The sequence below is a fragment of the Lissotriton helveticus genome, chromosome 1_1 (genome assembly GCF_964261635.1).
Source record: "Lissotriton helveticus chromosome 1_1, aLisHel1.1, whole genome shotgun sequence".
NCBI classification, from domain to species: Eukaryota; Metazoa; Chordata; class Amphibia; order Caudata; family Salamandridae; genus Lissotriton; species Lissotriton helveticus.
Genome location: NC_136057.1, coordinates 1828321112 through 1828347617, shown reverse-complemented (window position 1 = coordinate 1828347617; position 26506 = coordinate 1828321112). Strand labels below are relative to the sequence as shown.

The 26506-nt window shown below is 45.0% G+C and overlaps 1 protein-coding gene across 1 annotated transcript in view; it reads left to right on the top strand.

The window, feature by feature from the left end:
* The window catches only part of METTL13 (methyltransferase 13, eEF1A N-terminus and K55), a 109754-nt gene extending 94756 nt beyond the window's left edge, over positions 1-14998 (top strand). The window contains exon 8 of the mRNA XM_078641073.1: positions 14630-14998. Coding sequence (XP_078497199.1) covers positions 14630-14904 — 275 coding nt within the window. The 3' untranslated portion in view covers positions 14905-14998. The remainder of the gene's footprint in view (positions 1-14629) is intronic.
* The last annotated feature ends 11508 nt before the right edge of the window (positions 14999-26506 follow it).

Sequence of the window (26506 nt, the reverse complement as noted above, 5' to 3'; positions counted from 1 at the left end):
GGCTGCAGAGTAGAGAGGGCTTTCTCCCCGTCCACAACCTTGTAGGCCAGCTTGCAGTGGTAATTTTTTCAAAGGTTGAGGTCTGTGGCAAGGGCTCCTAATCTTTCTTTCATAGTGACCCTGGAGTGTTAAATTACGGCCAACACCCTATCCAGCTTGTCAGACATTGAGTGGGTGGTCGAGCCCCAAGCGCCTGCGTGTTGATCATTGGCAGCCAGGGATGAGTTTTGAGTTGAGGTTGATGCCCGTGGCCCCAAAGTCGAGCGCAATCTCCCGATGGTCTGCGGTGGATTATTCACCAGTGCTCTACTGCACTAGCCGATGTGCTCCCTCTTACCAGGGTAGACTATGCCCAGTCTGTCGGCTCTTTGGTCCCCGGGGAACCGGTCTGCATTGTGGTCATTGTCGGTGAGATGGGCTGGTTACACTGTTGCTGCGTTGGGACCCTCGGGGATCCTCAAACCGGGTGAGGAGACACACTTGTGTTTGGGCTCTGGTGCATGCCAGAGTACCGGGGGTGGGTGGGGGGGGGGCGGGTAGTCTGTGGCTTGTCTTCAGCTATAAGGTTGTCCAGCTCACCCCTGGCAGACCTGCCCAGCCAGAGGGGACTCCCTTGTTATGTTGCATGGAAAGGGGGCAGGTGGTGGAGGGCAGGCCTTCAGTCTTCTCGCCAGTATCGGTGGTGTCTTGGGCTCGTGCCTCTCTGTGAGGGGGAGAGGGTCCTCTCGTTCCAGGACACCCTGCCCGCCCCTTCGTACCTCGGTGGTGGCGCCGACCTAGGGCCTAGGGGATTTACACTTGTATATTCAAGCCTAACATTGCTGAGGTCCCAGGGTGCCCAAGGGGGGAGGGGTGTGGGGGGGACAATAAAGTCTCAGATTCAGGACCTCACCTCCTGCCCGTCCCCACACCCTCGCGTTTGTTCTCAGGGGGCCTCAACCCCCATCCACGCACCTTGAGACTTGGTGTCGAGCTGTAGGCCAGGGGATCACCCCTCACCGTTGGTTTGTGCACTTCACTTGCGTTATGGGCTCGGGCCCACATCCTCTGGGCGAAGAGGTGTGCTGTCACCGAGGGCGGAGACCCAGCCCTCTGGGAGATGCTCCGTGTCTCCACAACGATGACTTTCTCCCCAGGCCGAATCTCGGCAGGAGCTTTCCGGCAGTAGGGTGGTGTGACACGAGGGAGGCAAGGGGCAGCCGCCGGGCACCCCCAGCCCTGCTGTCTCCTCCGGTGTGGCGCTTCTCTCCTCTGTGGGTGCCGAACTACTCTCAATCTCTGCTGTTAGGCCGCGGTCTCCGGTTCCCTCTACCTCCCGGCGCCCTGCCCCGGTGGCTCCGTCCCTGGCTACCTCGCATCCGGCCCGAATCCTCATGCCGGGCTTGGTGCTACCTGCCCTTCTCTGCTGGGACACCTCCCCAATATGATCGGGCCACCTCGGTTTACCGCACCTCTTCAGGGGCTGTCACTGGCTACCGGGCGGCGCCATGTTGGATGCAGTTGTGCTCTTGCAGGCCGCCGCCTCACTCAATGGCACCTCTTGCGTTCCCCAGCACTGGCAGTTTTGGTGTCTGCTAGTGTGTCAGTAGTGGTCCGCTGCTATGCTCCTCTTCCACGAGGCCACACCAGTGTGGATGGAGATGGTGATTGGGCGAACATACAGAGCCTTAGGCAGACATGTACACTATCTTGGCAGGCTCGGCCACGCCCCCCGCCCTTGCCATTATGACAATGATTGAACTAAGAGGCAAGTCAGTTGTCATGTGTACTCTATATGTTGCTTAGATTCTTATACACAGAGCAACAGTATAGTTTATTAAATCAAACAGGAGGTTTTTATACAATGTGCATTCTGAACATGCATATTTAAAGGTGTTATGATTACTAATGGTGAACAAAAAGGATGCTCAGTGAAAAGGTTTTTGCCTACGTTCACACAATTTGGTCAAGCAGGGAAGCCGGGATTGGTCAAGATTTTCCAGGTTCATTGTGGGCAATTCAGCCACTAGATGGGTATCTCTTTCTGCTTTTAAAATAAAACTATGTCCAATTTGACTTTGGAATTAAAGGTACTTCCAAAGTCTTTTACTACCCTATTTGTATACTTAAGGCACCCTTAAGGCCTACCCTAGATGCCACAAGGGTAGGGTGCATTGTTAAAGTAAGCAGGGAGTATATTTTAAAAGATGTTTTAAGAGTCCTGATGAGCGAAAAACTGCCAATGTCGTTTTTTAGGTCTCGCCTGTCGATGCGCATGCGCATCGAGCAAGCGAGACTATAGGGGCTCATCCACTCTTTATCCACACTGCAAGGAATCGTGGCGATTCCTTGCAGTGCCCGTGACTTTTAAGGTCAATGCGCATGCGCATTAAGCTTATGCGCATGCGCATTGACCTTAAAAGTCACGGGCGCGTGCATGTCCGTCTTTGTTTACCCGCTCCGCCCCCTCCCGCCGTGTCGCCTTGCCTACTCTCTTCCACAGCCTCCCCCAGCTCCGCCCCCTCACTACTTGATTGCACGGCCGCTAGGCCGTGCCTCCCCTACTCTCCTCCCCCCTCCTCCTCTCCTCCCCTGCCTGCCTGCCGCTAGCCTTGCCTACTCTCTCTCGCACCCTCCCCCAGCTCCGCCCCCTCACTACTTGATTGCACGGCCGCTAGGCCGTGCCTCCCCTACTCTCCTCCCCCCTCCTCCTCTCCTCCCCTGCCTGCCTGCCGCTAGAAAGCAAACAAAATGTTAGCGGTAGCAAATAAAAGACAATATTACTGGGAAACACACAAAAAACCAGGCGCGCGTGATCGTGAGTTGTTGCTATTTTTCCTGATAGCACTCTGCAACTTGTATGAGGGATACAGTGCTCAAATTACTGTGCGGCTCGGATAGGATTACCGGGACTCTGCCATAAGCGCTTTCCTGCAAGCTGCAGCTCTCTGAAAGCTCGTCCAGGAAACCAGCACAGCAACCTTACATGACTTATTGCCAGGGGAGGGGGAAGGAAGGCAGTGCTTCCAACCGCGCTGCACTACTGCCACCTTCTGGCGCGCCGTCGCCCATCCCCCACCCCACGGCGGCAGACGCCAGCCCTCCCTGCCTCTTCACAGCCCTCCAGACAGCGGCGGCGACCGAACATGGAAATAAATCACTGATCTCTGAAAACCGGCGACAAGCGCGAAACCTTAGAAAGCGATAGGAAGGCAAGTAGCTACGCCACCCCCTAAAATTACATAAAGTGTAAAAGAGTAAATACAATCGTGTTATGTAATTAAAAATAAAAAAATAACGCTTTCTTTGTGTTGGATTCTGGACGGTAAATGAAACGGCGTAGGGCTCTCACATATGCATCACATGTTCGTTTCGCCACATAAAACGCCACTGAACTGACTGACTAAGAAAGAAGCGGGGGTTTTAGACGAGCACCGACCGTTCTCATTGGATGACAGGCATCTCTTCTGTAAATTATTAAAAAGAAAACAAAAAACCTCCCCAAAAAAAAAGGCTGCTCAGAAATTTTTTGACAGGTTCCTATTCCGTTCACGTCTTCACTGGACAGGCTCACCTTCAGATCTGCGGCTCCCAGAATATGTGTTCATTCGTTTAGGAGCCGTCATATTTCAATCAGAAATGTTGTCCTCACACACATCTTACCATATTGTGCCTCCTCATTCCAAATCTTTTTTTTGTGTGCAAAATATTTACTTTCTGTTCTGGTTTTATGTTTGTTAGCAATTTAAATATTGTTAACTAATGTTTGTCGCACGTGTACATCTGTACATTTGTAAGACTTTCTTCACAGGCTCATGATGGTAGCCTCTAGACTACCCGTGATTTCTCTATGCCCAGTGTCTTCTCTTTTTCGACTTTTTCCACAACTTTCCGTCTCACCCTCACTCACCCTCAACCCCTCACCCTCACACAGTGCAATAGGTCTCGGAGCATTTGAGTTAGAGCTTTTAGAAATGTTTATGGCTTTTTTTTTTAATTCTTTAGCATTGGCTACAGGAAACAAAAATGCTAAAGATTTACACAAAAACCCATAAACAATTCTAAAAGCACTAACTCTAATGCTGCGAGACCTATTGCATTTCCAATGCTTGTCTCTATTGTAGTACATTAGCTTCAAAAGTTAACATTGAAGGCTTTATTAAACTTTAATAAAGTCCAACTATTGATAGGAGTGAGCTAAAATAATACTTCAAAGTATGAAAGTGATAGTTGCTATAACTCCAACAACTTGCTGAGATTGGATTTATTGTAACTATCACAGAAAATAAGTTAAATAACTTGCTTTTCTTATGTGCCTGAATTCAGCCCGGCAACAGCCTCTTCTGGTTGGTCAGCATTTGACAGGCTGAGTCAAGCACTCTTGATTAGGTGTTAAGTGGCCTGGGCTGAGACAAAGGAGCAGGGTGTTTCGCCAGTGGGCCTCCAAGGTGGGGGCCGGTTTAGGACCCCTGGGGGTCTGTTTTTGTTACCGGGGGCAGTTTTACAGCATAGCTGGAGTATCGGACCCCTGTAACAAAAGCGGCCTAAACCGGCCCTGGCAAACAGCTTGGATGACCCCTCAATCCCGGCCCCCACCACCCGGGCCGGCCAGAAACTTTGACTTTGTCCTGGTCAAGCGCGATCAGGTGTCCCAAATTGGCGCTTTTGGCTTTTAGGCACTAGAAAGTATTTGTTCTTTACAAATTCCTATCTCCAGTTCTCTTCTCTGGAATTTTTGTTGTGTTGGTGTCATTTTAATCATAAAAATATTACCTAGTTTTATAAATTGATGTTGGATTTTCATTGTGTGTTGTCTCGTACTTATTTACTGTATTGCTGTTTTTAAATGCTTTACACACCTGTCTCCTAAGTTAAGCCTGCCTGCTCGCAGCCAAGCTACCAAGGGTTGAGCAAGGATTAGTTTATTGAGAACTGGACTGGACATTAGTTGTGATTGTGGTTGTGTTACTAGCTGTAGGGAACTACCTGCACCTACTAATAAGCTACCTTCCTACACTGTAGGTCTGGGTTTAATTGGTAAAGCATGCAGCATGACCACATTAGAGCCAAATAATATACGCAAGGGCATAGGAGACACTAAATTTCTGGGGGATGTGGACACGGCCAGCCCTGTGGGAGAGCTGAGCCAGGGGTCTGGCCTAGCTCTAAGAGTCAAATCACCAGCCGACAAATTGGGCAACAAATGTAATGAGAAAATGATAGGCTCTTAATTTTTAAGAATGTTTTTTTCATCAGTATCTCAAGTAAGTCCATGCAATTTTATAGCTGAATTGAGTGGCATTCGTTGAAAATAATATTTTGTAAATTTAAAACATCCAAGAATACGCGCTTGCCGAGACAGCGTAGCCCCAAATTACTCAAAACTGCTTGCCTTCTCTCTAACTGTATGTATACATAGATACATATATATGTATATGCAGCTCTCATTGTTATTAATTGTTAAGCAACATTATGCTATATAAACTATATAAGTGATGTTTTTTGGAGTGCGTATTTCCTGAACTGAATTACTGTTATGTAATCTCAAGCTGGAAAAATGATACATAGTGAAGTAACGCAGTAGGCCATGGGATGCGTAGTTTGATCAAATAAGGAGGCCAGGGGTGGAATGAAAGTTTCCTGGTTGCACATTGTACAGTTCAGCCACTGTAGGGTTGTTTCTTGCTATGTTCAGTTTAAAACCAAAGTTCAGTGCTTTGTGCTCACACAGAGTTCAGTAAATCACTTATCACATCATCCAACTGGCACTCTAAACGTGTATGTGCATAGTCCTAAAATTCAAAGGTGTGTTTTTTTTTTTCTCTTTGAACTGTTTCAACAGACAGTGAAGATCATACATATTGACAGGACCTGTTTATCTGAAGCCATATTGAGTCTACTAGGATAGCAATAACATACAATAGCATCACCTGCCTTACATAACCCTGCTGGCTCCACCTGGCTTGACACATAGAATGATTTTTAGTAGAGGCTCAACACCTAATGACTGCAATTAATTAACAAAATAAAAATGTGTTGGAGTTGCCATAAAGTGTGCTTCTTCGGTTACAGCACTTTAAAGAGATGCATGTGATGTTCAGCAAGGCTTCAGACAGACCTTCATCTGCCACTGTAGGATCTTCACCTTCCATTCTACTCTAAAATCTGAAAGGGTGCTTATTCCCTGGAACTGCCCCACTCTAATACCTGGGGTTGGGAATTCATCCCCCTTGTCTCCCAGCTCTCGGTTCCCACACCCATGAATAAACCGAAGGTGGGTTGTTTTGAACTTTTAAACAACAAAGAGTGTCCATGGGTCTCATCAGATGAACATTCAACCTGTACGTGGCAACAAAAACTAAATATTAAGACAGAACAATGCTAACGGTGTGTGATTAAAGCAAAACAAGATAGCCCTCAGGTGTGAAAGATACCCATCAGTTACTGTCCGATACCGCCCTCGTCATCATCTGGGTCTCCTCACACCAAAGAGATAGCAATTGTAGCCATCAGTGTTGGATGTAAGTATTGGATGCTACAAAACTAATGATGCAAAGAAGTTATATAAGGTATCAAGATGTTATATCTTAACTGATTTGCAGTGCATAAAGTTGTGAGAAACAAAAATCGTGATGTGCATAAAATTGGAGAGATGAGAGGAATAGAAATTTTAATGGTGCCTCTCAGTCTTCCAATGATTAAAAACAGTGCAAAAAGGTAGCAGTTTGAACAAATATCTGCTACAGAACACTTGTGGTCACCAGATACGTTTTGTATCATCCAATACTTACATCCAACACTGATGGCTACAATTGTTATCTCCTTGGTGTGAGGAGACCCAGATGATGACAAGGGCGGTATCGGACAGTAACTGATGGGTATCTTTCACGTGCGAGAGATATCTTGTTTTGCATTAATCACACACCGTTAGCATTGTTCTGTCTTAATATTTTGTTTTTGTTGCCACGTACAGGTTGAAGGTTCATCTGATGAGACCCTTGGACACTCTTTGTTGTTTAAGTATTCTGTTGGGGGTTGTGTCCGTGCCAGGTCTATAAAAATACCCTAGGACCAATTGTGTGTCTTGTTGTTTTGAACTTTCCCTTTGTTTGATATGGTCCTGTGTTTAGGTTTAGCTTGACTGCACACCTGTTGTCGGACCATCAGAAAAAGAGCTTTCAGTAGTGCTACTTAGAGCGGGGCTTAGGCTGGCCCACATGTTGTCTTCCCTCAGTGCAGCATTTATTAGGGCGGAAGTTATGTGCTTCCAAAAGAAAACATAGCTCTTGTATTGTATTTTTTCCTGTAGTGGGAAGTTTCTGGTCCATTCTGCCTGATCGCATTGGTTATAGTGGCAAAGCAATGATCATGGCTTGATCTATTTGTGTGGTCATATGTGCACATACATCTGAAAATTAGTGAGCTTCATAGCCAGGATTAGTTGGCCAGTGCTTTAGTGTTCCACTTTCTCCTTTCATATGGTCCCATTCTTCACATTTGATGGATTGTCCATTTGCGACCACATTGGAGGGGCTCTGCCTGGGTGAGGGAAGACATGTTGGGACAGACTGTAGACTCAGCCTCACTGAAGCATTCAGCCTATTGGTACTCTGTGACAGAACCAACAGAGTCTTACTTGGTCCCCATCTCTGTGCACTCACAAGCTGCCTGCTCACACATAGTCTTTCTTGCTCATCCTGCCTCTGTCATAGGCAGGCTATCCTGTTTCAAGTTTGAACATACAATAATTGATCAAAAATCCCCACCAAAAAGGAAACCACCCTTACAAGTGTAAACATATACGCACTTACACATACCTGCACAACCACAAACTACAATGCTATTCAAAGGAAGGAGAGTGAGAAAGAATGAGTCATTTGCATTTCTTTGTGAAGGGGGCAAGACAGTGTAACTTTGTTATACAAGGTAGCAGCAAGAAACACTGTTTGGGTTTTGTTGATTAGTTTTGTTTTTTAGGGATGTCACTAATATATTTTTTATTTTTCCTTTTGTTTCCTCCAGCTTTGTATGCTTGTTGGATTAAAGGTGCAGATCTAATTATATTACACTGTAGTGATTCTTTAACAGTGTTTAATTTATTTTACTGGTTGATAAAATAGCTGGCTCATAAGAATCTTGGCCAATATGTAGTACTACATTTACCCACAGACACAGAAAGGGTAAAACACTTTCAAACTCCCCCCACCCCTTTAACAAGTCAGTATTTGTAGAAGATTGCCCGCCAAATACCCCAGGCTTTAAACATTCATAGCAAGATGTAGTGATAGGTACCTGCGAAAAGAGTGCTGTCATCATGCACATGATAGTGATGAAAACATGCCCAAGACTTTCCACATACCAACACAATTCATAGCTGCAAGGTGTTCTATTGTTATGTGTGACCCGTTCAGCTAATCCTGGCTTTTTACCCAACTGCACTTTACTTCTGGAATTTTTGAGCCCATAATTATAATGTTAACCGCAAAATTAAAAGTCCCAGAGAGCATAATGTTGTTTAAAGTGTCAGGACTGACTTACAGCGAGACATTTGTCATGGAGATACTTGACCGCTATACATCCCCACACAAACACGGCACCACCTTAATGTAGTCGAGCAAAGAGTGCAGAAAGGCAGGGGTGAGCATGCCTAAAGCATGAAGTTTCAGGTGCATTGGAATACAGGGCGACAAATTAATCTTGTGTGATTCAACTTTTTAAAGGTTTTGCAAGGTACGGTGCTCTTGGCATGGTTGACCACCCTACATTTTGATGATATTCATTGAGGAGTAGTTAAAAGACCCCCACCCACACATGAATATGTAACTACCTTTTTATTCCATTAATAGTCCTGTAAACCAGACAGAGTCCTGACAAAGCAAGTGTGAGAGGTAATGAGATGTGAGAGATGGTAATGAGATGTGAATGAGAGTACAATACACATACTTTCTATGCTTAAACTAGGCTGGCACTGCTAATGGGAAGACCCCACGTACCCTGCATTACTTTCCTTTAACTGAAATGTGTTTTATAACCATTAGTGCAATAAAACATGTTTTTATGGGTTAGGCAGCTGAATAAACACTGATAGGCACACATTTTAAAACATTTGGAAACACTGAGAAAATGCCACTGAAATTCACTAAAAAATAAACACTGAATACAATCCAGCCTAGGCATAGACCTCTAGCGTAAGACTACTTATTAACACTACTTTCCTACCACTTTCCAAACATTGCGTTAAACCCCTGAAACTTGTCTGGATCACTTTGCTTGTTCTAATGCACATCACCCAACTCTTCCCTATAGGCCTCTAAAAGCAACCCCTTTCCCATCCCATAAAGAAACAAGTCTTCATGGTTTCTGAAAGCATTGTGGCACCTTTTCGGGGTTACCCTTAAGACCGCTACATGTTATAAGAAATCACCAATGTCTCCTCCTTTGAATGTGAGATGGTTTAAACATTTTGTTTTCAGTAATTTAGCATTTTACCAAAACTTCAGTTCCATTAGCCATTATTCATTCTAAAATGCCAATTACATGTTTGTTCCTTTTTATTTAGATTTCTGGTTAAGTAGTTATTTTCAAAATGTCTATATGGTAAAGTACTTTAATTTTAATGGAATAGTTGGAAGAAAAAAGTGAAAATGTCTTGGGAAATGCATATCGATGGTGCTAGGACACATTAGATCATTACTTAGCCACAAGCATTCAGTTCCTCACATCGAACTCTAATGACTATTATGACACTCAAAGCAACAAATCACTCTGCAAGGCAAGATGCACAGCAGTACCTCTTGGACACACCTGCACCTCATTTTCTTCCTACACAACAGTGCCAAAAGTCAGACAGATGTCAACGAGTTTCTCTCAAACAATCAAACTAAACTTAATCGACATATGGGCCAGGCCCTATAGTCTGGGACCAGGTGATGAGCAAACTAGCACCTCTACACTGACACCCAATGGCCAAACCACTCTGTACTACCCCTGTATCAGTGCTTTATTTGTGCCGGTGGTTTTCGGTGCTCAGCACTGGCACTTAATTGGTTTATGGTGCTCGGCACTGGCACTTAATTGTCAACATCACACTTATGACAGTCTGCTACATGGTGGCGCTGCTCATCAAATTTAGAGAGGAGCAGAGCAACGTTTGTTTAGGATACAATATACATACAAAATTACTAATAGCTGCCTCCCCAGCCATCCTCTACTTTTTGCGGACCTAGAATAATCTTAACTGTTGTATTTGCAGGTGGGAGAGATGGTTAGTCGTTGTTTTGGTACCGTCATCAGCAGCGATGGCAGGGCAGTGGGTGGTGCAAGTTGCAGTGGCCTCCTGGTCAGGACCCTGGCACTTATTATTTTACTAATTAAGCACTGCCCTGTACAATACATTGAGTAATGTCCATTTTATTGTAACCCAAGACCATATGGGAAAACATGGATCAACCAACTCAAATCACTATAAGGAGGCCTGATCAATCACAGGTGCTCAGTATACTAGATCCGGCTAACGGAGTGTGTTTTTTTTACCCATTTGCATTATACACATTTGCATTTTTTCTACATGAAGGTGAAGTTTTTTCCCCAGCTCCCCAAAACTTCTGTCCACAATATAATTAAGTTCAGTGCATAAGTTCACCCATCAGTTCACTTGAGGGTTCAGAGCAGAATTTAATTCTACTGCTCTTAACTGTGCCTATTGCCTATAGGTTTTGTGATTAATCTTGAGATGATAATGCACTGCTCTTGGCTATTTTTCACGAATTGTGACCTGCTCTACTGTCATGCCAATTACCGTATTTTCCGGCGTGTAAGACGACCCGGCGTATAAGACGACCCCCTACTTTGCTTGATAAAATTTAGGTTTCGTGCTATACTCGCCGTATAAGACTACCCCCACTTCCAGCGCAGTCCAACGCAGTCCTGCATAGTTGGCTCGTACTTTGTACGCTTTTGTAACCTGCACACTTATCACTTTTTTCTCCAGGAATGTACTGATTGCTACCTCATGTATTTTGGTTGCTCACTATTGTCACTTTTGATCCATGTAACTTAACGTTTGCTTTTGTAATTTGTTCATTTGTAATTGTTCCTCTTGTATCAATACTGTTCCTACTGTAAAGCGCTCTGACACCTTCGGGTAAAGTCCGCGCTATGTAAAAAACGCCTGAAAACATACCATTAAATTTTGTACCCGGCGTATAAGACGACCCCCGACTTTCCAGAACATTTTAAGGGGTTAAAAAGTCGTCTTATATGCCGGAAAATACGGTAGGCTTGGTTTTGAGGTAGAAAAGCTTGTTCTTCTACGCAACGGCTTGTCATTATGCCCGATGACCGGTTTACATTGTGCCATACAGGCCTACCAGTTGCTAAATGAAGAGGAGGCACCTGTAAGGAGAAAATACATTTAATGTAGTGTTCCATCAAACAAGTGAGTTATCTCTAATAACTTTTTTGGGTACCGTATTTTCCGGCGTATAAGACGACCCGGCGTATAAGACGACCCCCTACTTTGCTTGATAAAATGTAGGTTTCGTGCTATACTCGCCGTATAAGACTACCCCCACTTCCAGCGCAGTCCAACGCAGTCCTGCATAGTTGGCTCGTACTTTGTACGCTTTTGTAACCTGCACACTTATCACTTACACTACTCCTACCCCCCCCCCCCCCCCCCCCCCACACCACTCCCCCTGCTAAGCTTTTTTTTTGGAGTAGTTTGTGCTTAGGCCTTCATTACATCCTTTTTCCAGCATCCTGGGAATGTAAAGGTTCCCAGAGTTTAAGAATTTGCCTGCAGAGGACTGAGTAAATGGCCAAAATATAGCTACATTTTGAGTTTTTGGGGGGAAAAGTGCTCTGGATGAAAGTGTCTATTTTTGTTTTGCGTTTAAATATAAAAATGGCATCAATGAAACAGTTTGATGAGCTAAAGTAACCATCTTCCCAACTTTCAGAACCATGCAGAGCTGAATCAAAAAAACATTTTAACCACTGCTTTGGCATTTTTCAAAGAGGTAACCCGTTTTTCCTTTTTTTTTGTGTTTTGAACCTACTTCCAGTTTGTGGTGTAATGAAACCTATGGGTGATCCAGGAAGGCATTATATTTCTAAAAAGTAGACCGAATACTGATTTCAACAAGGGGTCATATGTGTAGATCCCTCAAGGTTTTCCCAAAGAAACTAACTTGAAATAAAGAAATATTGATAACGCGTTGCAAAAAAACAGCCATCTGTGACCATGTTTTCATCTGTAACTTTTGTCATGATGGCTAATTTAATAAAGCAGTGTACCATTACATTCGCTAGGCCCTTTTGGTTGGGGGGATATATAGAGCTTGTATGTTCTCCAAGTACTGCAGGTACCCAGAGTCAGCAACTGAGTTGCACCTTACAATGGTTTTTCATTGTGTAGCGTATAAAACAATTCATATAGTGACATATGTAGGCTGAAAAATAGGTATCAAGGTAACCTATGTACTTTTGAAATGGGCACATGATTTGGAGCTTAGGAACACTGGTTAATTTTACATCTCTTAGTTTGTGCGTATCTATGTGAGCATATTATTTAGGGGGTATTTTTAAAATGTCTACTGGCTTATGTTTGGAAGTCATAAATGCAGCAAAATCCAGTTGGTAATAATAAATATCCTACTTTTCCAATTCTCCATATGTCTTCTGATAAAAAAAGGTGCCATACTTGTGCGGATAGGACTAGTGCCTCCGCCAGGAAACGACCTAGAACACAACATGGATACATAAAATGTTTACACTTAAAAGTAACCGTTTTTTTACAAAATCGGTAGCTGTGGATTTTGGGCAATAGCTCAGCCAGCACCTTGCAAAACCTAGCAAACCTGTATATTTTTTAAAACTAGACACCTAGGGAAATCCAGGGTGGGAGGACTTGTGTGGCTCTAACCAGGTTGTTTTACCCAGAATCTCTTGAAAACCTCAAACCTTAACTAAAAATACATATTTTTAAGTTCTGGAATCTATGGGGAGACACAAATGTACTTCCATCCAGCATTCCCCTAAGTCTTCGGATAAAAATGGTACCTCATTTGTTGGAGTAGGCCTATTGGCTGCAACAGGAAAGGTCCCGAAATGCAATGTGGCGACATAAACCTTTATGGTCACAAATATGATCTGATTTGGCAATGTGGGTATCTGTGGTTTTTTTGGCCAGGGATCAGCGGCCACCCAAAGAAACTAAATCTCAACTCATTGGTGGTTTATTGGACTTTCTGTCTCCTTCTGGGGGCAGATTCGAGGAAAACAAGTCCAATTTGCACCTGATGGGCTTCAGAAAGACTGCTGGTATTTTGGGAGGGGTGGGGGCTAGGCCTAATGTCTGGATAGGCCAACCCCATCCATTTACTCCCCTGTAGGCTTTCTGCCCCTCCACCCCATCGGGGGAAGGGGTTGGGGGTGGGGGCAGATTAGAGGTAGCAACCCCCAATATGCCCCTGGTTGTCAGAAAGCATTGGGGCCTGGGGGTAGGGGAGAACAGTAGCCCATTGCCCGGGGCGGGTGGGCAACCCCCTCCAAATATAATCTCTGGTGGTCTAGTGGACTTTCTGTCCACAGCCAGGGGCAAGTTGTAAGAAACCCCTCTAATCTGCCCCCGACGGGGGGCTGAAAGATTGGGGGTTATTTGGGAGGGGTGGGGGCTAGGCCGAATGCCTGGGTGGGTGGGCAGTCATTTATTGCCCTATACAAAACTTGTGGTGTCTAGTAGGCATTCCGCCCTGCGTGCAGATTGGAAGTAGCAACCTTCAGTTTGCCCCCCGGGGGAAGGTGGGGGGCAGAATGACGTTTGGGGTGGGGGGGAGGTGGAGCATTAGGCCATTGTGAGGGCACCGCTTCCCCCTCAAGCAATAGAACCTGGGGTCTAATGGGTGGAACCCTGCTTTGGGATCTCCCTTCTGCGGCAATCCCCAAGCAGTGATCCACTAGAGTGCGGTACCATTGGAAATTGGAGAGAGATTCTCCCCTTTCCAATGACACCTCTCGTCCAAATCGGTGCTTATGGGGGCTGCGATATGCCCCCCGAGCACCAATGTAAGTAAAAAATATATATATATTTTCACTTTCTGTGTAATGCCATCGGCACGCCATACACACCAATCGTCATTTCACAGGGAAAAAACACAGCTTTGGGTGCTGGGGATGCTTTTTATCAGCCCCCGAAGCTTAACTTAGTGAAAGGAGCTCCCTCTGGTGTTCGTACCAGAGGGATTTCCTACCTTGAGCGCGAGGTTGGCCTGGAGCTGTCCTCAGTACACGAGCACTGGTGGATAGGATGGCCTGGAGCCGTCCTCTGCACCAAACCAGTGCAAGATACAACATGCTAGGGTTGTGGGCAAGAAAAATAGCACTACTTAATAAAATGCTGCCTTTGTCCAGAAGGATTAAGAGGACAATTCCAAAATTGTTTAGTCCTGAAGGGCTTTGCATACGAGGTGAATAAACATTTATGCAAGCATTATCACATTTTATGGAGTTATTGAAAAGTGTTTGGTTATGCAGATAGTCAAAACAATACTTTGTGAACACGTAAATACTGCAATTAGATAATAGACTATTATTAACTGTTCCCCATCTCTCTGCCACGTCCCTTTTTCTTCTCCCTCCACCGATGCAGGTATCTTCATCCTGAACCTGGTGTGCCGCGACACTCCACTGAAGCAGCAGCTTGTGAATGTCCTTCGTGAAGTTTTTCCTCTGATCTACACACGGCGGATTGAGGAGGAAGTGAATGAGATCCTGTTTTGTAGGCGGCAGGGAGAACAAAGACTAACTGCTGCTGAACTGCAGGAGAAAGCTGCAGCTTTGGAAAGGCAGCTTAAGAGGCCTGGCGTGACCTGGGACAGTACATATGTCCTGGCTGACATGTTAAAAAATGTGAAAATTGTGTGAGGATCTTTGAGGACCTACGGACACAGGTTTAAATCTTGGATGAGCCCTACTTGGACTTTCATTCTTTCGAACTCAATAAAATGAGTAACAAATGACATAGATTGATTACCATTGAATGTGGCCTCTTAGGAAGATCAGTTTAGCTATTATTTTTTTTAAGAGGGAGATCCTATGGTATAGGGGCTGGCATGAGGGTCGGATGAGGAGATCATGACCGCTCCATACTGGTCACACAGGGGGCACTTTGGTTATCGTCTACCTGTAATCCCAGCTCTATGGATGTGTGTCTACTGCTGTTTGCACAGGTATCTTAACTTGTATTTGTGGCATATTCTGTTTTTGAGTTTTTGTTCAGCAGAAATGGCTTTTCATTTAAAGTTTCACCCTTTTCATTTTGAGTTTGGCCTGATCAGAAGCATGCTTGGAAATATGATGGTGCAAGTTGACCACCAAGATTGGTCTTTGATTATGTATCCTGATATTTGTTATGTTAGGTGCACTTTACAAACACACCTATCACGAAAGTAGTATCCAGGAGCTGGAGTAGTTGAGTAGGCCGATCGGGCTCCTAGTCGAACTGCCATGTCTTTAGTTTCTTTCTGAACTGGAGTAGGAATGGGGAGGTCCTGATGCGATGTGAAAGGTTGGTCCATAATTTGGCAGTGATGTAGGAAAAAGAGCGCCCTCCTGATTTGCTTCTGTGGATGCAGGGTAATTGTGCGAGGCAGAGTGTGGCTGAGCACAGTTGCCTTGTGGAAGTTGAGGGGGTACATTAGTTGGGTAGGTCTGGTGCTGTGGAGGGCTTTGTATGCGTGGGTAAGCAGTTTGAATGGGCAGCGCTGCTGAATTGTTAGACAGTGTAGCTATGTGAGGTGGGGCCCGATGTGTGCACTTCGGGGGATGTGGATGATGAGTCTGACGCTGGCATTCTGGGTGATCAGGGGTCTTTGTATGATTTGATTTGTGATACTGGTGTAGAGTGCGTTGCCTTAGTCTAGTCTGCTCCTGATGATGGCCTGGGTGACTCTGCGTCTGGTGTCTGTGGGGAGCCTTTTGAATAGCTTGCGGCACATACGTAAGATGAAGAAACAGGATGAGGTGACAGTGTTCACCTGTTTGACCATTGTGATTCTGTTGTCCAAGATGATGCCGATGTTTTTCTCGTGATCAGTGGAGCGGGGAGTGGGTTCCAGGTCGGTTGACCACCAGGAGGAGTCCTATGGAGAGTTCTTGTTCCTGAATAACAGGACTTCTGTTTTATCGGAGTTAAGTTTTAGGTAGTTCTGTCTCATCCAGTTTGCTACGTTTGAAGTGCAGTTGGTGAAGTTGGTCCTGGTGGTTTGCTCTTTGTCTGTGACAGAGAGGATGAGCTGAGTGACGTCTGCATAGGAGACAATGTTGATTCCGTGGGATATGATGATGATGATGATGATGATGAGCTAGTGGTGCCATATAAATGTTGAAGAGGGTGGGGCTCAGCGATGATCCGTGAAGGACTCTGCAGATGAGATTCTTGGGTTTGGAAGTGCACGGCAGGAGGCTGACTTGCTGGGTCCTGTTGGAGAAAAAAAAGGCCAGCCAAATGGGGAAGGTCCTTGTACTCCGGATTTGTATAGTCTTGTGATGAGGGTGCTGTGGGAGATTGTATCGAAGGCCGCTGAGAGGACGAGTTGTATGAGCACTTTAGTTTCCCCTTTGTCCATGATGATCTGAATGTCATCAGTTGCTGTGATGAGGGCAATTTCCGTACTGTGGTTGCTGTAGAATCCAGACACGAGGTGTCTAGGAGGTGGTGTTCAAGATGATTGCAGAGTTGTTTGTTGATAACTTTCAACTTGGACGGACCCACTAATCAATCCACATACCAGGATAACTCAGTGTGATACACTGGAATATAGAGAAACCAACAGTTTTGTAAGAAGAGCCCTCTCCCACCCCCTCCAAGATCCACAACAGCTACTTAATTCACGTAGCTGGTGTAAGACATCTCTCTACCTCTTGCCATTTTTCTACTTGTGATATGTAGTGTGCATTTATCACGCATGCACACGTACCAAGGCACAACTCTTTCTCGACCAGTAATTCTAGGTCTTTTTTACCGCTTGATGCCATTACATCATTCAGAGTTAAGATGGTACTAGACAGCAATCTATGACTTAAGCTTCAACCGCAAGTCATGGGTCGAAACCAGCACGTGCTTAACTGTTCACTATGAGACATGTATGCCTGCACTAATCACTATTATGATATAATGGGGTAACCCAATAATGTCCACGGACTTGGGTATCGATCGGTATACGAAAACAATGGTCCCAGACTAATTGTTTGTTATACTTTAGTATAGGAAAAAACCTTTACGATTCAAACCAATACAAGGTAGCGCACGGCTGCCAAGAGCGTTCTGGGCGCTCAGTGAGTAGCGTATTTTAAACTGTTTTATTTTCCTTTCAGGTCTGCTGGGACCCTCGTTTTAACCCCCCTTACCTGCACTGTAGATTGTTACTTCCACCGCCGCTTGGCGGGTCCGGTGCCTGGGGTGGGCTGCCATCTTCGCCTGGGGTAGAGGCGCTTAGTTTCAACAGCGCTTCACTGCGCATGCGCCAAATAGGGAACGCCTATTTAGGGTGAGTCCCGGGTCTTTCTCCCCTGACAAGGTAGCGCACGGCTGCCAAGAGCGTTCTGGGCGCTCAGTGAGTAGCGTATTTTAAACTGTTTTATTTTCCTTTCAGGTCTGCTGGGACCCTCGTTTTAACCCCCCTTACCTGCACTGTAGATTGTTACTTCCACCGCCGCTTGGCGGGTCCGGTGCCTGGGGTGGGCCGCCATCTTCGCCTGGGGTAGAGACGCTTAGTTTCAACAGCGCTCCACTGCCCATGCGCCAAATAGGGAACGCCTATTTAAGGCTCCTCCCCTAGCGTAGCGGGATTGCGTAGCGGGCGCGCCTCCGCGTGGCCGGAGTCGTGCCAGAGTCCTGCCCGTCTGCGCCCGTCCGCGCTAAGGCCGTGCGGGACGCTGCGGGTAGGTGAACTGTGGTAGGTAAGATCTTTGCTTGAGCCGCCATGCTTACATATTCTAGCGACATGCTACGTTCTATTGGTCGGGCTTCGTGTCGGTGCTGGCTTCCTCCTGTACACCCGCTCAGTGGTCCATACCGCTGTTGTTGCAACGGATGGGCACTCGATCCCCCGGGGTCTATCCTTCAAAAGGGCTTGTTAGTATTAATGGGTTCGCCGCCCTTCCTGCGGGTATTAAATTTGAATGTCAGATCGGCATTAAAACATTATTTAGACATCTATGACTTAATTGTGGATGAAGCCCCCAACGTCTTTGCCATGACGGAAACTTGGCTTCAAGATACGGATACTGCTATTTCTAACTTAGCTTGCCCCCCTGAATATTCTATGTTCACCCTAAACAGATCATCAAGAGGTGGTGGTATTGCCCTCATAGTCAGGTCTTGTTACACCTGCGTTTGGAGTGGTCTCAACATAGCTGGGTGTGAGAGCGCCTCTTTTAAAATCTCAGTCAGCCCCCAGTTTACATTCTCTGGAATGGTGGTCTATCGTCCGCCAGGGAGTGACGTGGTGTTCAGAGATTCTTTCCCCGATGTTGTTAGCACGCTAGTTATAGGTTGTGCTAACTATTCCATCTTGGGTGACCTGAACCTACATTTCGACATCCCTTCTAATCTGGCGGTACGTAGCATTTCTGCGGATTTAGAGGCCCTTCAGTTCTCCCAGCTGGTTCTTCCGCCCACCCATGTAGGGGGTCATATTCTGGACCCCTTCTTTACTAATCTGGGTGAGACTAAAGTTATATCTGTCTCCCCGTTAGTATGGACAGACCATTCTTTGGTGACCATCCAATGTCCTCTACCCACGGCCTCTTCCATCTCTTTGGCCAGACGGGTACCTAGGAGGCATTGGAACAAACTTAGACTTGAGGACTTCCACCACCTCCTAGCGGTAGAACCGCCGAACCTATCTGACGTGGAAAAGGGCTATAACCATTTTTGCTCTTGGGTAACCAGGGCTTTGGATTCTTTGATACCAATTGTATCAAGTAAAATCAGTTCTAGAGACCCAAGCCCCTGGTATAACAGCGCCCTACATGCCTTGAAGGTAACTTGTAGACGGGCGGAAAGAGCTTGGCGGAGGACCTATGAGGCTGATTTAAAAGCTGCATATGTCGCCTCCGTCAGGAGTTACCACCGGGCAATATGTCGAGCCCGTGCAGCATACTATGCTACTGAAATTCGTAATAGCTCTAACCCATCAAAGATTATCTTCAAGGCCATGAAAGACTTCCTGGCGAAACGGTCTCCCTCTGCGGCTGTGGGATCCACCTCTCATTGTGAATCCCTTGCCACCTACTTTCTGGGAAAGGTCCAGGATATCTATCGGGCCTTCCCCAGTATGGGGAATGACCTGGGAACTCAGAATGGGGTGCTAGCCCATCCTCCCCTGCTATCATTTCCTCCACTCCTTCTGGAGGGGTTTGACAAACTTGCCTTGCAAGTTAAGTCTGGATCTCCCTTGGAGCCAGTAAAACCTGCTTTGTTTAGAGACCAGGCCTTTATGGGACGTACTGTCGTGCGTTCCTTAGTCAACCTTTCGCTGGAGTCGGGTGTGGTTCCAACTAAGTGGAAGCAGGCGGTGGTGTCCCCAATTATTAAGAAACCTACTCTGGATCCATCAAAACCGGAAAGTTATCGCCCCATCTCACTGCTACCCTGGCCGGCAAAGATAACGGAGGCTCATGTTAACATCGCCTTGTCGGAACATCTTGCCCGGACCAATGTCCTTGATCCCACACCACATGGCTTCCGTGCTGGACACAGCACGGAAACTGCCCTTCTTGTGATGGTCGAACATCTTCGAGCGGTGCTGGATGCCGGTCAGACGGCGGCGCTGATACTATTAGATCTCAGCGCCGCCTTCGACACGGTCTCCCATACCATCCTTTTGCACCGGCTCGAGGACATTGGCGTTGGTGGCCGGGCTTTGCAGTGGTTCCGCTCTTTTCTTGACGACCGTTACTTCTGTGTGGCCATCCCTCCTTTTAAGTCCAATTTCCAGCCACTGGCCATAGGGGTTCCGCAGGGGTCCTCGCTGAGTCCCACGTTATTCAATCTATACGTGAGACCGCTGGCTGAGGTCGCCAGGCAGTGGGGCCTGACTTTGGTCTCCTACGCGACGATACTCAGCTAGCGGTTACTCTCAGCGGGGACGTGGAGCAAGATGCCCCCAGGTTTCGGAACGGACTGAAGGCGGTGGCCAGCTGGTTGACAGCTAACTGTCTCCAGCTCAATGCCACCAAGACAGAGGTTATGGTTGTCGGGAAGAGAGTGGACTTTTGGGGGGACCAATGGTGGCCGCCGGAACTGGGACCAACTCCGACCCCGGTGTCTGAGCTGAAAAACCTGGGAGTTTGGTTGGATGCCGGCCTCTCCTTTGTTGGCCACACCAAAAAAACAGCCGCTTGCTGTTTTGGCTTGTTGCGAGGATTACGACCCGTTCTCAAATACTTTGACGCCCCTACCAGGCAGCTGGTGATTCAGGCCACTGTCATCTCGCGCCTGGATTACGCCAGCTCCCTCCTGGTTGGAGCTAATCAGGCGGAAATCACCCGTCTACAACGGGTACAAAATGCTGCGGCTAGAGCGATCGTTGGCTTGCCCAGATTTTGCTTGGTGTCCAATGTTCTCCGTTCCCTTCACTGGCTTCCAGTCAGGAAGCGAATTCATTTTAAGGTTCTTTGTTTAACTTTTAAAATACTGAAAGGTATTGGCCCTCAAATTATGTCCAGCTTATTGTCCTTCTATGTACCCACGCGTGCCCTCCGTTCCCAAGGTCAGGCCCTCGCCGTAGTCCCCAGATTCAGGCTTAGCCGTTCGGGAGGGCGCTCCTTCCGCGTTAAAGCGGCTTCCATCTGGAACTCTCTTCCGTCTGATATCCGCCTGATGGAGGACCTTATGCTCTTCAGGAGAGCAATCAAAACCTTTCTGTTTTAATTCCAGTTATTCCAAACGCCTTGTCTGTTCTTGTTGTGTTATTGTCCTACCTTGTCACTGCGCCAGGACGCTCCTTAGCTGGAGCAGCTGTGCGCATAACAAATAAAGATAACATAACATAACATATGTATATGATTAATATAAGAGCATTGGTGCAAACCGAATTCTTCAATTTGCAAATCTGTACATCCTCAGATGACACAAAAAGGCATCCGATATAGCAACAGTGGTGACAATTTATTCTTTTCAATTGTTTTTTTTATAACCGATCACAGTAGATAAATACTCTTCAACAGAAAGGTTGCTCCAAAGGGAGTTGCACAGAGAAATTATCATCTGTGAAATGGGAAGGGAAGGGGTGGCATCAGATACAGGCCGACTAGGGGGAGGATGTCGACACCTTGAGGAAATCGTTTAACAAGAATTCTTGGAACTTTATATAAGGGGCAGGCCTGATTGTGAACTGGTGTCATTCTAAACCTTAGCCAGTTTGCTCATAGAGAACGAAGCATTAACTAATTGTGTTTTTTGAGAATCCCTTCCTTCATATCTATCCTATGCACAAGCACAATTTTTCTCTCCTTTGTCACACTCCCTTTGGAGCCACCTTTCTGTTGAGAGTATTTACTGTGATCTGTTATAAAAACAATTGAAAAGAATAATTTGTCACCACTGTTGATATATCGGATGCCTTTTTGTGTCCTTTGAGGATGTACAGATTTGCAAATTGTAGAATTCGAATTGCACAAATGTTCTTATACAAATCATTTGCATATGTGTTGGTTTGAATCTTAAAAGTTTTTGCCTATACTAAAGTATAACAAACAATTAGTCTGGGACCATTGTTTTCCTATACTGCACTAATCACTAAGCACGTATTTGCATACATCATGTGTATGTCGCATGTCCATGTGTTTTTTTCTTCTTCACAATATCCCGCTCTGTTTTTAACTGTGTCCTATGACCCCAAGAATAAAAACTGTCAGTGGTGCATCCCAGAGACATTTTTAAATCAGCACTTCAAGCACCCTTCACACCCAAAAACCAAACCCGCTCCGTTGTAATTCAGGTGTCGAAGCTCAGCTGTGTTGCACTCAGCAGCCCAGCTGGGAATCCAATGATGAAGCATGTCACCAACTAGGTTGGTGGGTGAGAGTTCTTCTTACAAACATATTGGTTTCTCTATTTTCCAGTGTATAACTCTGAGTCTTTCTGGTATGTGGATTCATTAGTGGGTCCATCACGTTGTTCTCTACTAGGGAAACCCAGGGGAAAAGGACGTACCCCCTATTTGTCTTCCTTGCTCTCTCCTTGATGTCCTAATATTAGACCGCGAACAGCTGTGGGAGCTACTTTTTGACCAAACTGTCTGTATTGTCACATAGCAAATACACTGGCAGAGATTCATGGTCTCACCTTCACGGAGGAAGATGTTGACACAATCCTCTCGGCCCCTCCTTTAATGGCTGACTTGAATGTTGCACAAACCTTAGCCCAAAGCACAGATTTGGAGAACCTTACATTAAAGAAAAGGAACAGAATTAGAACCACCCTACACAGTGTGATTCTCACCGAGTACTTTAGGAACAACACTGCCCCAAAGGGGCTGATCGTCACCAATGTCCCCCGCATCTTTTCGGAAAATGAGGCCTTCAGGAGAGATTAGGCTCAAATTGCCTGGCATTGTACCAGGGACTGGATTATTTTAATCATCCAGACGGCAAAAAGATTGTCTGACTCTATTTTGATCAATATTCAAGCCACTGAAAACCACTTTAAAACCACATTCACCTCATTCAAAAAGAGGTTAGATGAAGTCAACAAAGAATTGGTGGAGTATAAACAAGACCTGACTTAATCAAAAATACATACATTTCAAAAAGATTTAAAGAAATTTTCGTATATCAAGACCTACCCCTACGTGTATGCAGATTACAAACCAACAAGACGTCCAGAAATGTCTGAAGGATCTTCTGATAATGATTCATCAGTCAACAGCATGTCCAGCAGAGGAAGCTACCGCAACAAGCAATTGTAAAGAGAACGAACTAAGAATTGGCAACAACCATTGCCCAAATCCAACAGGGAGGCCAAATACACTACCCAGGTCCGTACTCTCAACCCAACCCACATTTGATGTACGGGTGTAATCCACCTTTCATACAGCCTCAGCTCCCTTTCATGAATGCCAACCCAAAGTTTCATTTTTTTAGGAGGAGGCCGAAGAGGATGCGGCAGGAGACCGAGGCAAAATCAATTCCATTGGGAGGAGGAGCGGAAACGGGGGTCGGCACGCCGAGCAAAACCAAAGAACAACAAGCGGGACCCAACTCCCACAGAACCTAGTTGCAAACCTCTCCTCCCACATCCTGACACCAACAGAGGAGAACCTATTGAACAAAGGCTTAGGCTTTGTGCCTATGGCAAGGCTAGATACATTCAAACTGCACTGTGAACTTGCCAATTTTTTTCGCAGACTAAAACTCAAAGCATTTTTCCAGAACCAACCAACCGGATGATGAAAGAGAAGCACAAGGTGATACCAACCTAAAGATCAAATCCACATTCATCCCTCCTCCTAACACGATACCGGTAGAACTAACGGTATTCGAACAGGCGGTCTTCAACGACATTAAAAAAAAAATGAGGAACCACACTTAAGAAATACAAGCAGCGCAGAGTTCGAAGCACTGCATACCCTGAGATCAAATACAAGATCATTATTAAACTAGCGTACAAAGGAGGCGGGATGGTACTCCAAAACATGGATGACTACCGAGCAGAATGTAAACGCCTACTCAGCGATGTAAAGATAAATGTTTGGAGCAGGATCCCATTGAAGGCTTAAAAACAAAAGTTGAAGTCCTAGTAGAGGATGCGTAAAAAAGGGCAAAATCAGCAAACATGAGGCCCAGTTCCTCACAACGAGCGCAGGAAGGATCTCATATTTCTACACAATCCCAAAAAAACATAAAAACAAGCACCCCCCCTCCAGCCTGTCCAATAGTTTTTATGATTGGCCCACTCCTGGAAGCACTCTCAGGCTTCTGTGACTTTTTCCTGAAACCCATAGTACAGGCAACATCGACCTACCTGAAAGACACTAAAGACCTATTACGGCAATTAAATACTCTCACCTTTGATCCGCGTACCTCTTTCTTGGTCAGCCTGGACATTTAGAGCTTGTACACAAGCCTTCCCCAAGAAGACACACTAGATGTGCCTAAACTATCTCTTGAGGCAGCAACTTGGGATTACGACACCCCAAGGTCATTTGTATTACAGTGTGCAGAACTAGCAATAAAAGACAACTATTTTGAGTTTGAGGGAGAACTATTTTTGCAAACCTGCAGTACCTCTATGGGTAGTACCTTTGCCCCTAGTGTGGCAGGGCTGTATGTTTTCAACTTTGAAAAAAAACACACATTCTCAATTCAGGCATCCCTTTCAAAGAAAACATCACATTTTATAAAAGGTACATTGATGATGTCTTCCTCATATAATCTTAACTCCCAAGCACACGTTCAAATTCAGACAAGGTTTCCCCTTTTATAATCTAGACATATACAGAGATATGATGATACAAATCAACAGTATTGTTTCCAATGTAATTCTTTGTCTCGTTTTATTCGGATCTTTTCCAAAACAGCCAACGCGTTTCGTCGCGACAGGTTGTAATCCTGCGACTTTCTCAAGGCTGTATAAAATATACATACAAAATTGTGTTGTATTTACTAGTACCATCCACTTTTTCAATCAGCATAAATACAGAATATACAATTTTACCACGTCGCGATTATCCTGGTAATTTTTAATATAGGTGGCAGCCGGGGAGGCACTATGACTACTCCTATAAATTATATCGCAAACAGAGATAAAGAAGCAGAAGATCTCTTTAGTCATATTTCGAGCAATAAACCTCTTAGCTCAATACCACAAGGTGGTCAAAATTTATAACCAGAGGGCATGACAGAGAAATTTATTAAGTTGGAAAGATTGAGAAAGAATGAACAATCAAGGTGGTGGGATGCAGCCACACTTAAACAATATATCAAAGTGAAAAGAATTCCCAGAGGATTAAGATCCCAAATAATCCCCACTTATGAAGACCTGGAAGAGGACCTACTTCTAGATTGGGAAAAGGAATTGACCAACAATTCCAACAGGTTGATGGGGATTTTGATTGAAAATTGCAAGAGGAAGGTCGCACAATTGCAGAAGGACATGGCTATAGTTGAGAGTGAGATTAATGATCTAAATTTACCTGATGTAGCGGTGAAAAACTATGCCATTTTGAATAAAATTATCTTTCACCATGTAACAGATATCAAAATTCGTAAAGCAAGAAAGCTTAGAAGGGACGAACAAGATTATACGAGCGGAAGAATATTTACATTTGCACGTAAATATGACCATATGGTCCCTAAGACTAATCAACGTAGTACTACAGAAAACAAATCGGTTAGCTCCAGCTCTACTTCTCTTGATACTGTACATACTGAAGAAAGTGAACCTGAAAATAATGCCAATGCCAGTAGTAACAATAGTTTTTTATTGGAAGTGAGACGAATAAAGAGAGGGAACAGGGAGTTCAAACGTCCGGCTATGGCAGAAAAACAAGGAGGGGAAAAAGAGTGGGCACAAGGGGAAGAGAGACAAGGTGTCAGGACCAGATCTTGGACCCAAAAGAAATGAGTGATATGGATATTGTGAATTTATCAAATTTTTGTTTGTCCAGAGATGCAAGTATTGTGCTCAGAAAAGGGAATGAACATTTGCCCTAATACAATTGGTGATGTATGTGATTTGAAAATTGATTTATTTAAATTCATACGACGTTTGAAACTTAAAAAACATTTTGATTCAATGGCTACTGGGAATAAAGAATTGCATAAAAACTTGGGCTTGATAGTGTCTGACGAAACAAGTATTCAAAACATCTTGGACACAAAATTGTTATCTCTGAGTGAATGCGAGGATGAGACAATTACGTCGGAAATAGTTATGAGAGATTTAGATATTAGTGATGATTACAGTATATCTAGTAATTTGGAAGAGAAATCTAAATGGTCACCTACATTAACTTCAGGTAACAACATAGAATTATTCCATAAATTGGTATTAGCTGACCTGGACAAACATGAGGACAAAAATAACTGGACAAGACATAGAAAAGACAATCTAACATGGGGGGAAAGACAAGCACTAAAAGATTTGTGTGAGAATAAAGAATTAACCATCAGAGAGGCTAACAAAGGCGGTAACATGGTACTGATGAACTCGAAAGATTATGACAACAAAATACTCACACAACTTAGTGACTTACTGTGTTATGAGCCTTTGAACACTAACTCTGTAAACGGCACGGGGTGTCCGTGCCACAAAGGAGTTGCACAGCCATATGCACAAATGTGAATGATATACACACGTATTCCATATTTACTCCAAATTCTTCCGGTTTTTATTCAAGTTCTTTTCCGATATTTACAGTGCCTTTGAACACTAACCCAATGTGGGCTTTGACAGAATATATTAAGACCCAACTTAAAAGATGGCATGGTTTGGGACTAATAGACGATGATGAATTGA